The sequence below is a fragment of the Mustelus asterias genome, chromosome 20 (assembly GCF_964213995.1).
Source record: "Mustelus asterias chromosome 20, sMusAst1.hap1.1, whole genome shotgun sequence".
Taxonomy (NCBI): Eukaryota; Metazoa; Chordata; class Chondrichthyes; order Carcharhiniformes; family Triakidae; genus Mustelus; species Mustelus asterias.
Genome location: NC_135820.1, coordinates 82,484,687 through 82,498,983, shown reverse-complemented (window position 1 = coordinate 82,498,983; position 14,297 = coordinate 82,484,687). Strand labels below are relative to the sequence as shown.

The following is a 14,297-nucleotide window of genomic DNA, read 5'->3' as shown; positions in this document are numbered from 1 at the left end:
CAATGATGTTGAGAAGAGTTTGCAGGCACAACCAGTTGTTGGTGTTTACTAGCCATGCTCAGTTATATTTTTCACTAACTTTAATTGAGTGAACTAGACCCTTTGAAAGATATCTAATTTGCTTTTGAATGACAGCTTTGATTTAACAAATGGGCCATTCCAATGTTGACACTGAGGGACCTTTCTGTGTCCAGGATGAAATATCATCCTCAGTCAAGACACCACAGAGACCAAGGTCATTGGACTTTGTGTATTTAGTTTCTTCAGCTGAGATTTCAGACTCTGCAATATTCTCAGTCACATTAATATATCATTAGAGGTGGATGCTTGTGGTTGTTGTGGACCCAGCTGACTCTCGAGTACGAGGTGCCCCTTTTTTGCAGTGAAATAACTGCCAACATTTGGTAATTGTTTTAGCAGGCTCTTCAAGCTGCTGCTACTTTCTCTTCTGACAACCATTTTCAAAGATTATTTCCATTTTTTAACATCTCAAAAATGATACAATTAAACCCAAGACAAATTCTTTGAACTCAATCCTTATATTTACAAGTACAAAACAATATATATATTTTAATAACATATTTAAATACACAATTAAATTACATTTGTATTTATTGTCTTGGAAAAGCAACATAAGGCACTTTAATGATCAGGCATCTCAATGGATCACGAGACTGCTGGAGGTCAGGGCCACAGATATGAATGAATTATTTCTGCCTAGATTTATAAACTCAATAAGACAAATAATTGTATAGCTGGACAAGTATATTTCTGTCACATCAGGACCAAAATTTCTGTTTTCCCCATCTCCTTTATTTCTCAGCCAATGATGTAAAACTTAAAACTTGGTCTTGATTTTTGGAGGCCTCTCATGTGAGGCCCTAAACTGTAGTTTACTGAGCTTGTGTAAATCCAGCACTGCTCCGAGAATAGAACAGAGACGGTGTTGCTACAGATGTTATACAGTTGTGAAGAGCAGAGTGCCAAAGACAGGAAGGGCTCGGTATTATGGATTTGACAAGGCCAATTGCTGCTCTATACATCATTGCGAGAGCCCAGCAGATCATTTAATGGAGAGGGAGAATGGAGTCTCTGGGAATTCCGTGCCTGAGTGAGTGTGTTCGTAGTCATGTGCTTTGTCAACAGTGACTGTGGAGATTGGATCCAGTATGACTGGTGACAAATGCAACTCAAGGGCTGAAACAATTGTGTGGGAAGTGGATGATCCTCCATAATGGAAACAGCACTGGAATGACTTCAAGATTGTACGTGGTCCTGTATTTGTGCAGGAGGTAATGGAAGTGTTTTAATTACCTGAGGTATATCTTTCTTTTTATCAACTAAAAAATTTAAAATTAAATTTACCTGTTTGAAGTATCCTTCATCTGTTACCTAACATTTGAAATAAGTTGATTTTAGTTAGTCCTGGCATTTAAAGTTTTAAAAGGTGATATCTTGTTCAGCGGTTTATAAGAACATAAGAAATAGGAGCAGGAATAGGCCATCTAGCCCCTCGAGCCTGCCCCACCATTCAATAAGATCATGGCTGATCTGAAGTGGATCAGTTCCACTTACCCGCCTGATGCCTATAACCCCTAATTCCCTTACCGATCAGGAATCCATCTGTCCGTGATTTAAACATATTCAACAAGGAAGCCTCCACCACTTCAGTGGGCAGAGAATTCCAGAGATTCACCACCCTCTGAGAGAAGAAGTTCCTCCTCAACTCTGTCCTAAACTGACCCCCCTTTATTTTGAGGCTGTGCCCTCTAGTTCTAGTTTCCTTTCTAAGTGGAAAGAATCTCTCCACCTCTACCCTATCCAGCCCCTTCATTATCTTATAGGTCTCTATAAGATCCCCCCTCAGCCTTCTAAATTCCAACGAGTACAAACCCAATCTGCTCAGTCTTTCCTCATAATCAACACCCCTCATCTCTGGTATCAACCTGGTGAACCTTCTCTGCACTCCCTCCAAGGCCAATATATTCTTCCGCAAATAAGGGGACCAATACTGCACACAGTATTCCAGCTGCGGCCTCACCAATGCCCTGTACAGATGCAGCAAGACATCTCTGCTTTTATATTCTATCCCCCTTGCGATATAGACCAACATCCCATTTGCCTTCTTGATCACCTGTTGCACCTGCAGACTGGGTTTTTGCGTCTCATGCACAAGGACCCCCAGGTCCCTCTGCACAGCAGCATGTTGTAATTTCTTTCCATTTAGATAATAATCCAATTTGCTATTATTTCTTCCAAAGTGAATAACCTCGCATTTGTTAACGTTATACTGCATCTGCCAGATCCTCACCCACCCACTCAGCCTGTCCAAATCTCTCTGCAGACCTTCTACACCCTCCACACGATTCACTTTCCACTTATCTTTGTTTCATTGGTGCATGGGGATTCCTTTCTTTTTAAAAAAGTTATTCATCTCAATAGTGATCGTAACATCGCTTACAACAGGAATGCACTGGAGAGACAAAGGTTGAAATTCTTTATATTACAATATGGCCTTTTTAAGGTAAGTACAACATTTAATTACAAATAAAGGCCAACTCAAAAGCTACAAGGTTTTTTAACCAATGGGAACTGAAGCAACAATGAGTTTGAAGTGAGTCAAACTATTCTGGAATCCTCTATTTTGTCACGAGGAGCAGTCATATAATTTACATATTACACGCATTTTACACCAAGGATTGAGAGCCTGTAAGGTCTCTTTTATATTCCAAGGTTAGAATAACTTGCAATAATTTGTTCAATGGTTGTAAAACAGTCCAGAAAGTCCTCTTCTGAGATTCCATGCTTCACGTATTGATGCACGTATGCCCTAAAAAACAATGTCACAATCATCACAACATGAATAAACTAAAGCAAAGATCTGCTAAATAAAAATGTCATTTTGGCTAAAACTTCTTCCAAGGCCAGAATGTTATGCTCCATCCCAGCAGGTTTTTAGCTGAGGGAGTGGGGAGGAGCCGGAATTGCAGGGGCAGGACACCCTTGAATTTGCAGCAATTTACAATGGGCGGGAAAGGCCTCAGTTGGGAAGCCCACCCCTCTCCCAATTGAAGCCCTTTCAGTGGTCAATTAAAAGCCACTTAAGGGCCATTTCTCACCAGCTTTGAGATAGAACATAGAACATAGAAAGCCACAGCACAAACAGGCCCTTCGGCCCACAAGTTGCGCCGATCACATCCCCACCTCTAGGCCTATCTATAGCCCTCAATCCCATTAAATCCCATGTACTCATCCAGAAGTCTCTTAAAAGACCCCAACGAGTTTGCCTCCACCACCACCGACGTCAGCCGATTCCACTCACCCACCACCCTCTGAGTGAAAAACTTACCCCTGACATCTCCTCTGTACCTACCCCCCAGCACCTTAAACCTGTGTCCTCTCGTAGCAACCATTTCAGCCCTTGGAAATAGCCTCTGAGAGTCTACTCTATCCAGACCTCTCAACATCTTGTAAACCTCTATCAGGTCACCTCTCATCCTTCGTCTCTCCAGGGAGAAGAGACCAAGCTCCCTCAACCTATCCTCATAAGGCATGCCCCCCAATCCAGGCAACATCCTTGTAAATCTCCTCTGCACCCTTTCAATGGCTTCAACATCTTTCCTGTAATGAGGTGACCAGAACTGCGCGCAGTACTCCAAGTGGGGTCTAACCAGGGTCCTATAAAGCTGCAGCATTATCTCCCGACTCCTAAACTCAATCCCTCGATTAATGAAGGCTAGTACGCCGTACGCCTTCTTGACCGCATCCTCCACCTGCAAGGCCGATTTAAGAGTCCTATGGACCCGGACCCCAAGGTCCTTCTGATCCTCTACACTGCTAAGAATGGTACCCTTCATATTATACTGCTGCTTCATCCCATTGGATCTGCCAAAATGGATCACTACACACTTATCCGGGTTGAAGTCCATCTGCCACTTCTCCGCCCAGTCTTGCATTCTATCTATGTCTCGCTGCAACTTCTGACATCCCTCCAAACTATCCACAACACCACCTACCTTGGTGTCGTCAGCAAACTTACCAACCCATCCCTCCACTTCCTCATCCAGGTCATTTATGAAAATGACAAACAGCAAGGGTCCCAGAACAGATCCCTGGGGCACTCCACTGGTCACTGACCTCCATGCAGAGAAAGACCCCTCCACAGCCACTCTCTGCCTTCTGCAGGCAAGCAGAAGGCAGAGGGTGAGGGATGAGCTGAATTTCTGTGGGGGTAGGCTGGAAATAATACAAGTTAGATCCGGAGTGGAAAGGATTGCCATGCAGAAGATTATAAACCAGAGATTGAGTTAACCTTAATTTGTAACAGTGTACTATCTTTACCTGTAATTTATTTAATCTAGAATTAATATATATTTTATATACGTATATTATATATATATAGATAGATACAATTGTATATTTTCAGGCCAATTGTGTCATAATAAATAACCTTTATTTGAAAACACAAAATCTCACTGAAATTATTTAATTGGGATCCACACTCGAAAAAACACACACCGCTTTCATACAAAACATACTGATCACAGGCAGTAAAGGGAACACACAAATTCTATCCTTGACAAAACTAAGGGAAAAGGAGAGTAGAAAGTAAATATTCTCAAATCAAAAGGAAAGATATTGTAACGTGGACAATACAGGTTCACACATTCCATCCAGTGAGTGTGTGCAGAGCCTGCAAATTAACCAAGGATGAGATATAGCTGAACTGTAGTCTCTAGTAACATGGGGTATTAGCAACAACCTAGTGTATGCGGTGAAGTGCTCGAGTCAGAGAACTGACAGGCCAAGTGGACACAGGAAATAAGGTTACAAGAATAAATTAGCTATTTAAAATATAAATAAAAGTCATTCCAAAGTAATCAAACCCTATTCTGAGAACTTGACATCTTAAACTGATACTAACCGGGAGGCAAACATATCCCAAGCTTTTGTCACAGTGCTGTCCAGGGGGTTCAGGAGGCACTGGCTATTGCTGACAACAGTGGCTGATTTTTCATACTTGTTGAAGGCTGTGGAGGTGCTCCATATGCTGAGGGCAGAATCTGCAGGCATCCAGCTGGTGTATAATGCCTGCTCTTTAAAACCACCTGATAAAGAACATCATAGAAGCAAGTTAATATTAAGTGCTAGACTGGTGCCAGGAGAAGATTGCTAATCAGTAGATTAGATCGCAAATTTAAATTGGAAGCAAAAGCTTAGAACTAGAGCCCCAAGCTTTTGTTTTTTCTGTAGGGCAAGTTTAAATTCTGGCATTCCAACCATCCGAAATACATAAAGATGTGCTTCATGATTGGGAGAGAGCAGGAGTTGCCATATTGCTTGTAGGCTGTAGGTAGGAGGAGGAAGGAGAAAGAGGAAGAGGAGAATTTATAGATCACAGCTTGAATTACTTTTTAAACATAGACATTGAGTAAATGCAGTAGCCAACATGTTCTCTGCGAGGTCTCAATAGCAGATGAGAGGAATGAGCAGTTGTCGGTAGTGTCTGTAAAACTTTATGCCATGAGTTCTTTAACATTCACCGGAACCACCAAAGTAAGCACAGAGGAGTTGAATTTCACATTGCAGCAGGAAGCTAGCACCAACAATGATGGTGCAAATCTCTCTGCCCTGCATGTGGTATCAACCTGGGTTACATACTCCACTTCTTCAATCCATAGCTACCTGACTCGGGTGAGAAGGTTAGCCATTACTCACAAATAAATCTACATAAATGCTGTACTCACCTACGTCAGCTTTCGATACCTCCTTCCCTCGCAACACAAGTAGATTGGCCACAGAGGTATTGAAATGCAGCTCCCTGCTTGAGGAAGGTTTAGCAGCTGAAGGGAGGCCTGTTGGGGACAGCTTTACTCGCCAGTCAATACCTAACAACAGAAGGAGATCCCTGCATTTTCTTCATAACATTTTCATAAGAACATTGAAACAATTTGTCAGTTTGGGCATTAACACTTCCAGATAGAAACATAGAAAACAGCAGGAGGCCATTCGGCCCTTCCAGCCTGCTCTACCATTCATTTTGATATCATAGTTGATCATCAAATTGAGTATCCTGATCCCCCTTCCCCACCCCAATTTCCCTTGAGCTCTTTAGCCCCAAGAGCTGTATCTAATTTCTTCCTGAAATCACACCACGTTTTGGCCTCAACTACTTCCCATGGTAGTGAATTCCACAGATTCGCAACTCTGGGTGAAAACAAATTCTCCTCACCTCAGTCCTAAAAGGTTTGCCCCACAGACCTGAGGGGCAGAATGGCCTGCTTCAGTTACTGGGTTCAACACATTACATGGTCAAAGTTATTGTGAAAATGCATTGATTTTTAAACGCAGATGCAGCGCTCATATGGCAGCGGAATGGTGTTATTTCATCAAAAGGTTAAGCAAGTAACATTCTTACTCAGTCACATTATCATTAAGCATTGCATTCAGCAGTCCGTGAACCCTAACCCACCCCCCCCACTGCAGCGCGGCATTCCCTTGGTACTGCCGCTCCAGCAGTGTGGCACTCCCTCAGTACTGCCTCTTCTGGCAGTATGGCGCTCCCTCAGTACTGCCTCCTGACATTGACCTGCCAAAAGTGCAGTGCTGCCTCACTAAATAACATGAAAATAATAAGGTTGAAACTTAAGTGGTGTTAAAAATTATTAAATTCCTTCAATGTATCTCCATGTAAATTAGTCTCATTCATTACCCATCTCTATCTGAGTAGCCTTCATTTCCATATTTGCAAAATGAGAGAAATTTACTTACTGTGGCTTGAAAATCCAAATTTACTGACAATTCACTCAATTGCATAGTTAACAGTGAAAATGATCAATTATCTAGTTAATTTTTTTTCATCATTGTGAAACTGTACACCGCCAAGAATTACATTTAATCAAGGGGGGTGGGGGACAGTATTTGGGGAGTGAATGCAACCTCCTAATAGTTCTGTGCACGCAGGCCCATGTGACCTGGTTGGGGACAGCAGACTTTGGTCAAAACTTCTTCAAAGTCAGATACAGGTGTAAACACCTTGACTCAAAGGAAAAGGCAGCTGGTCTTATTGCAGCCTCAGAGCCTGGGTAAGTGGGCCCACAGTAAGTGCTGCTCTGCCAAGTAGAACAAAAAGACTAGATTCGGGTTAACCACCAAACCAAGAGTTGAAGACGGAACCCACAATTGAGGACATGAGGGTTACGAGACGTTAGAGACTATGACATCCTCAGAAGGAACCGGACAATGGAGAGTCTATTTGATTATGCTTAAAGGGTTCAGAGCATGAAGGGGGTTTGTTCAAAAGAGAAGACACCCTCCGTCTTTGTGTGAAGGCTAGTGTCCAGGTGAGGGCAGCAGAGCGGCAAAGGTGAGTGGCTGGTGCAGGTAAGATTTGCATAGGCGCAGTCACTGCTATCAGAAGGTAGTTTTGGAGGAGTGATTGTAAAGGGACAGTTAAACCCCAAGCACTACTTCAATGTTTCCCTCCCTACCTCCTCCTCTAACCAAAACAAAAGTTATCAGAAGGACCACAAGCAAGGGAAAGGTGGGTTGAGATTATTTTATCCTTTTACCTGCATTGTCGGGCAATACAGCAGGATATAGGTAGGCTGGAAAATTGGGCGGAGAGGTGGCAGATGGAGTTTAATCCGGATAAATGCGAAGTGATGCATTTTGGAAGAAATAATGTAGGGAGGAGTTATACAATAAATGGCAGAGTCATCAGGAGTATAGAAACACAGAGGGACCTAGGTGTGCAAGTCCACAAATCCTTGAAGGTGGCAACACAGGTGGAGAAGGTGGTGAAGAAGGCATATGGTATGCTTGCCTTTATAGGACGGGGTATAGAGTATAAAAGCTGGAGTCTGATGATGCAGCTGTATAGAACGCTGGTTTGGCCACATTTGGAATACTGCGTCCAGTTCTGGTCGCCGCACTACCAGAAGGACGTGGAGGCGTTAGAGAGAGTGCAGAGAAGGTTTACCAGGATGTTGCCTGGTATGGAGGGTCTGAGCTACGAGGAGAGATTGGGTAAACTGGGGTTGTTCTCCCTGGAAAGACAGAGAATGAGGGGAGATCTAATAGAGGTGTACAAAAGTATGAAGGGGATAGATAGGGTGAACGGTGGGAAGCTTTTTCCCAGATCAGAAGTGACGTTCACGAGGGGTCACGGGCTCAAGGTGAGAGGGGCGAAGTATAACTCAGATCTTAGAAGGATGTTTTTTACACAGAGGGTGGTGGGGGCCTGGAATGTGCTGCCAAGTAGGGTAGTGGAGGCAGGCACGCTGACATCGTTTAAGACTTACCTGGATAGTCACATGAGCAGCCTGGGAATGGAGGGATACAAACGATTGGTCTAGTTGGACCAAGGAGAGGCACAGGCTTGGAGGGCCGAAGGGCCTGTTTCCTGTGCTGTACTGTTCTTTGTTCTTTGTAAAGGCAGAATGGCATTAGGGCAGTTGTATGGTCCTCCTGCCAGATGTGGGCAATTAGGGAGCAATCTAGTCTCCCTGATAACTTTGTCTGCAGGAAGTGTGTCCAGTTGCAGCTCCTCACAAACCGCATTGTTCGGTTGGAGCGGCAGGTGGATGCACTGCGGAGCATACAGGAGGCAGAGAGTGTGGTAGACACCAGTGACAGGGAGGTTGTCACACCACAGGTCCAGACCGGTAGATGGGTGACTGCCAGGAGAGGCAGGCAGGTAGTGCAGGAGTCTCCTGTGGCTATTCCCCTTTCAAACACGTATACCGTTTTGGATACTGTTGAGGGGGAGAGCCTGTCAGGGGGAGATACCAGCAGCAGCCAGGCCTGTGGCACCACAGCTGGTTCTGCTGTGGGACAGGGTCAGGCAAAGAGCAAGCGAGCAGTAGTAACAAGGGACTCGCTAGTTAGAGGCACAGACAGGCGTTTCTGTGGCCGCAATCGAGACTCCAGGATGGTGTGTTGCCTCCCTGGTGCCAGGGCCAAGGACGTCTCTGAGCGGTTACAGGACATTCTTAAGGGGGGAGGGTGAGCTGCCAGAGGTCGTTGTCCATATTGGTACCAACAACATAGGTAGGAAAAGGGATGAGGCCCTGAAGTCTGAATATAAAGAGTTAGGCAGAAGGCTAAAACGCAGAACCTCGAAGGTAATAATTTCTGGACTACTACTGGTGCCACGTGCTAGTGAGAGTAGGAATAGGAGGATTAGGCAGATGAATGCCTGGCTTGAGAGCTGATGCAGAGGGCAGGGATTTAGATTTTTGGATCATTGGGATCTTTTCTGGGGAAGGGGTGACGTGTTCAAGAGGCATGGGTTACATCTGAACTGGAGGGGGACTAACATCCTGGCGGGGAGATTTGCTGGAGCCACTCGGGAGGGTTTAAACTAGTTTGGCAGGGGGGTGGGACCCAAAGCAGTAGGGAGACAGAAGAGAAGGTTGAGGACAGCACAGAGAGCACATTTAGTAAAGGCAGTGTCAGTAATCCCAGTACCAGACAGATCAGGCAAAAGCAAGACAGAGAGCAAGAGAAGTCCAGATTAAACTGCACTTATTTCAATGCAAGAGGCCTGACGGGCACGGATGGGCACGTGGGACTGGGATATTATACTGAATATTATTACTGAAACATGGCTAAGGGAGGGACAGGACTGGCAGCTCAATGTTCCAGGGTACAGATGCTATGGGACAGAAAGAACAGGTGGCAAGAGAGATGGGGGAGTTGCACTTTTGATTAGGGAAAATATCACAATAGTACTGAGAGGGCATAAGAACATAAGAAATAGGAGCAGGAGTAGGCCATCTGGCCCTTCGAGCCTGCCCCGCCATTCAACAAGATCATGGCTGATCTGAAGCGAATCAGTTCCACTTACCTGCCTGCTCCCCATATCCCCTAATTCCCTTATCGATTAGAAAACTATCTACCCGTGATTTAAACATATTCAATGAGGAAGCCTCCACCACTTCAATGGGCAGAGAATTCCAGAGATTCACTACCCTCTGAGAGAAGAAGTTCCCCCTCAACTCTGTTCTGAACCGGCCCCCCCTTATTTTGAGGCTGTGCCCTCTAGTTCTGGTTTCCCTTCTAAGTGGAAAGAATCTCTCCACCTCTACCCTATCCAGCCCCTTCATTATCTTATATGTCTCTATAAGATCACCCCTCATCCTTCTAAACTCCAACGAGTACAGACCCAATCTGTTTAATCTCTCCTCATAAGCTACACCCTTCATCTCCGGTATTAACCTGGTGAACCTTCTCTGCACTCCCTCCAAGGCCAATATATCCTTTCGCAAATAAGGGGACCAAAACTGCACACAAGTACTCCAGTTGCGGCCTCACCAGTGCCTTGTACAGTTGCAGCAAGACCTCCCTGCTTTTATATTCTATCCCCCTCGCGATAAAGGCCAACATTCCATTCGCCTTCTTGATCACCTGCTGCACCTGCAGACTGAGTTTTTGCGATTTGTGCACAAGGACCCCCAGGTCCCTCTGCACAGTCGCACGATGTAATTTTTCTCCATTTAAATAATACTCCAATTTACTATTATTTCTTCCAAAGTGGATAACCTCACATTTGCCAACGTTATATTCCATCTGCCAGATCCTCGCCCACTCGCTCAGCCTATCCCACAGACTTGGGATATATCCAAGGGTTTGGCCACTGTGTCTATATGGGTAGAACTGAGAAATAAGAAGGGGGAATCACTTTGATAGGGTTGTACTCTCGACCCCCAAATAGTCAGCGGGAAATTGAGGAGCAAATATGTGAGGAGATGTGGCCAAAAAGTTAAAATTCTAAATTGGGGCAAGGCCAATTTTGATGGTATCAGGCAGGAACTTTCAACAGTTAATTGGGGGAGTCTGTGGGAAGGCAAAGGGACGTCTGGTAAGTGGAAGGCTTTCAAAAGTGTGTTAACCAGGGTTCAGGGTAAGCACATTCCTCAGAGTGAAGGACAAGGCTGGTAGAAGTAGGGAACCCTGGATGACTCGGGATATTGAGGCCCTGGTCAAGAAGAAGGAGGCACATGACATGCATAGGCAGCAGGGATCAAGTGGATCCCTTGAAGAGTGTAGGAGTAGAGTTGAGAGAAATCAGGAGGGCAAAAGGGGGACACGAGATTGTTTTGGCAGATAAGGCAAAGGAGAATCCAAAGAGCTTCTACAAATACATAAAAGCCAAAAGGGTAACTAGGGAGAGAGTAGGGCCTCTTAAGGATTAACAAGGTCATCTATGTGCAGATCCACAAGAGATGGGTGAGATCCTAAATGAATATTTCTCATCAGTATTTACTTTTGAGAAAAGCATGGATGTTAGGGAACTTGAGGAAATAAATAGTGATGGCTTGAGGAGTGTACGTATAACTGGGAAGGAGGTGCTGGAAGTCTTAAAGCGCATCAAGGTAGATAAATCCCCGGGACCTGATGAAGTGTATCCCAAGACATTGTGGGAGGCTAGGAAGGAAATTGCGGGTTCCCTCGCAGAGATATTTGGATCATCGATAGTCACAGGTGAGGTGCCTGAAGATTGGAGCGTGGCAAATGTTGTGCCTTTGCTTAAAAGGGGCTGCAGGGAAATGCCTGGGACCTACAGGCCAGTGAGCCTCACACCTGCGATGGGTAAGTTGTTGGAAGATATTTTGACAGACAGGATCTACAGGCATTTAGAGATGCAAGGACTGATTAGGGACAGTCAGCGTGGCTTTGAGTGGAAAATAATGTCTCACAAATTTGATTTGAGTTTTGTGAAGGGGTACCGAAGAAGGTAGATGAGGGCAGTACAGTCAATGTTGTCTACATGGACTTTAGCAAGGCCATTGACAAGGTACCACCGCATGGTAGGCTGTTGCATAAGGTTAAATCTCATGGGATCCAGTGTGAGGTAGTCAAATGGATACCAAATTGGCTTGATGACAGAAGCCAGAGGGTGGTTGTAGAGGGTGGTTTTTCAAACTGGAGGCCTGTGACCAGTGGTGTGCCTCAGGGATCAGTGGTGCGTCCACTTTTATTTGTCATTTATATTAATGATTTGGATGGGAATATAGGAGGCATGGTTAGTAAGCTTGCAGATGACACCAAGATTGGTGGCATAGTGAACAGTGAAGGTTATCTCGGATTGCAACGGGATCTTGATCAATTGGGTCAGTGGGCTGACGAGTGGCAGATGGAGTTTAATTTAGACAAATGCGAGGTGATGCATTTTGGTAGGTTGAACCAGGGCAGGACTTACTTTGTTTACGTTGGGGAGAGTTGCAGAACAAAGAGATCGAGGGGTACAGGTTCATAGCTCCTTGAAAGTGGAATCACAGGTGGACAGAGTGGTGAAGAAGGCATTCATCATGCTTGGTTTCATTGGTCAGAACTTGAATACAGGAGTTGGGATGTCTTGTTGAAGATATACAAGACATTGGTAAGGCCACACTAGGAATACTGTGTACAGTTCTGGTCGTCCTATTATAGAAAAGAAAATTAAACTAGAAAGAGTGCAGAAGAGATTTATTAAGATGCTACCTGGGCTTGGTGGTTTAAGGAGAGGCTGGATAGACTAGGACTTTTTTCTCTGGAGCATAGGAGGCTTAGGGGTAATTTTATAGAAGTCTATAAAATAATGAGGGGCATAGATCTGCTAGATAGTCAATATCTTTTCCCAAAGGTAGGGGAGTCTAAAACTAGAGGGCATAGGTTTAAGGTGAGAGAGGAGAGATACAGAAGTGTCCAGAGGGGCAATTTTTTCACACAGAGGGTGGTGAGTGTCTGGAACAAGCTGCCAGAGGTAGTAGTAGAGGCGGGTACAATTTTACCTTTTAAAAAGACAAAGACGGGAGGTGATGGCCTCGTGGTGTTATCACTAGATTATTAATCCAGAAACTCAGCTAATGTTCTGGGGACCCGGATTCGAATCCTGCCACAGCAGATGGAGGAGTTTGAATTCAATTAAAAAATATCTGGAATTAAGAATCTACCAATAACCATGAAGCCATTGTCGATTGTCGGAAAAACCCATCTGGTTCACTAATGTCCTTTAGGGAAGGAAATCTGCCATCCTTACCTGGTCTGGCCTACATGTGACTCCAGAGCCACAGCAATGTGATTGACTCTCAGCTGCTCTCTCAACAAGGGCAACTAGGGATGGGCGTTAAATGCTGGCCAGCCAGCGACGCCCATGTCCCACTAATAAAAAAAACATTTGGACAGTTACATGGGTACAATGGGTATAGAGAGATATGGGCCAAATGCGGGCAATTGGGACTAACTTAGGAGTTTTAAAAAAAAAGGGTGGCATGGACAAGTTGGGCTGAAGGGCCTATTTCCATGCTGTAAACCTCTATGACTCTGACTCTAACTCTAAATGAGGCAACCCACCTCAACCACCCTCTGACCGTCACCACCCTCTGGGTAAAAACATCTTTCCTCATATCCCCCCTAGACCTCCTGCCCCTCACCTTGAACCTATGTCCCCTTTAACTAAGGGGAACAGCTGCTCTTTATCCATTCTATCCATGTCCCTCAATGTTGTACACCTCGATCAGGTTGCCTCTCGATCTTCTCTGCTCCAACGAAAACAATCCAAGCCTATCCAACCTTCCTTCACAACTTAAATGTTCCATCCCAGGCAGCATCTTGGTGAATCTCCTCCAGTGCAATCGCATCCTTCCTATAATGTGGCAACCAGAACAGCACACAGTACTCCAGCTGTGGCCTCAAAAAAGTTCTGTACAACTCCAACATGGCTTCCCTGCTTTTGTAATCTATGCCTCAATTGATAAAGGCAAGTGTCCCATCTGCCATTTTCACCACCCTACTAACATACCCTTCTGTTTTCAGAGATCTGTGGACAAACACACCAAGGTTCCTTTGTTCCACAGAACTTCCTGGGGTCCTACAATTCATTGAATACTTTCTTGTCAAATTATTCCTTCCAAAGTGTTTCACCTCTCACTTTTCAGGGTTAAATTCCATCTGCCACTTATCTGCCCATTTGACCACTGTCTATATCTCCTTGTAGCCCAAGACACTCAACCTCACTGGAGGTCTGGAGTGCTCATACTTCAATGCAAGGAGCGTAGCAGGTAAGACAGACAAACTTAGGGCCTTAATGCTCACGAGGAATTTGGATGTGGTTGCGGTGACAGAGACTTGATTGAAAGAGGGACAGGACTGGCAGCTGAATATTCCGGGGTACAAGTGTTTTAGGCGAGACAGAGGAGGGGCCAAAAGAGGTGGGGGAGTAGCAGTATTAGTTGGAGAGCATATTACAGCGGTGCAGAGGGAGGACAATTCAGAGGGGTCGCGTAACGAGTCACTCTGGGTGGAGCTTAGAA

General features: G+C 44.9%; 1 protein-coding gene across 2 annotated transcripts in view; it reads right to left on the bottom strand.

Moving 5' to 3' along the window:
* Nucleotides 1–531: 531 nt before the first annotated feature.
* The window catches only part of tubd1 (tubulin, delta 1), a 37,489-nt gene continuing 23,723 nt past the window's right edge, over nucleotides 532–14,297 (bottom strand). For both annotated transcript variants that reach the window (XM_078237003.1, XM_078237002.1), the window contains 3 exons: nucleotides 5,748–5,888; nucleotides 4,925–5,108; nucleotides 532–2,830 (listed from right to left, as the gene is read on the bottom strand). In XM_078237003.1, coding sequence (XP_078093129.1) covers nucleotides 2,722–2,830; nucleotides 4,925–5,108; nucleotides 5,748–5,888 — 434 coding nt within the window. In that variant the 3' untranslated portion in view covers nucleotides 532–2,721. The remainder of the gene's footprint in view (nucleotides 2,831–4,924; nucleotides 5,109–5,747; nucleotides 5,889–14,297) is intronic.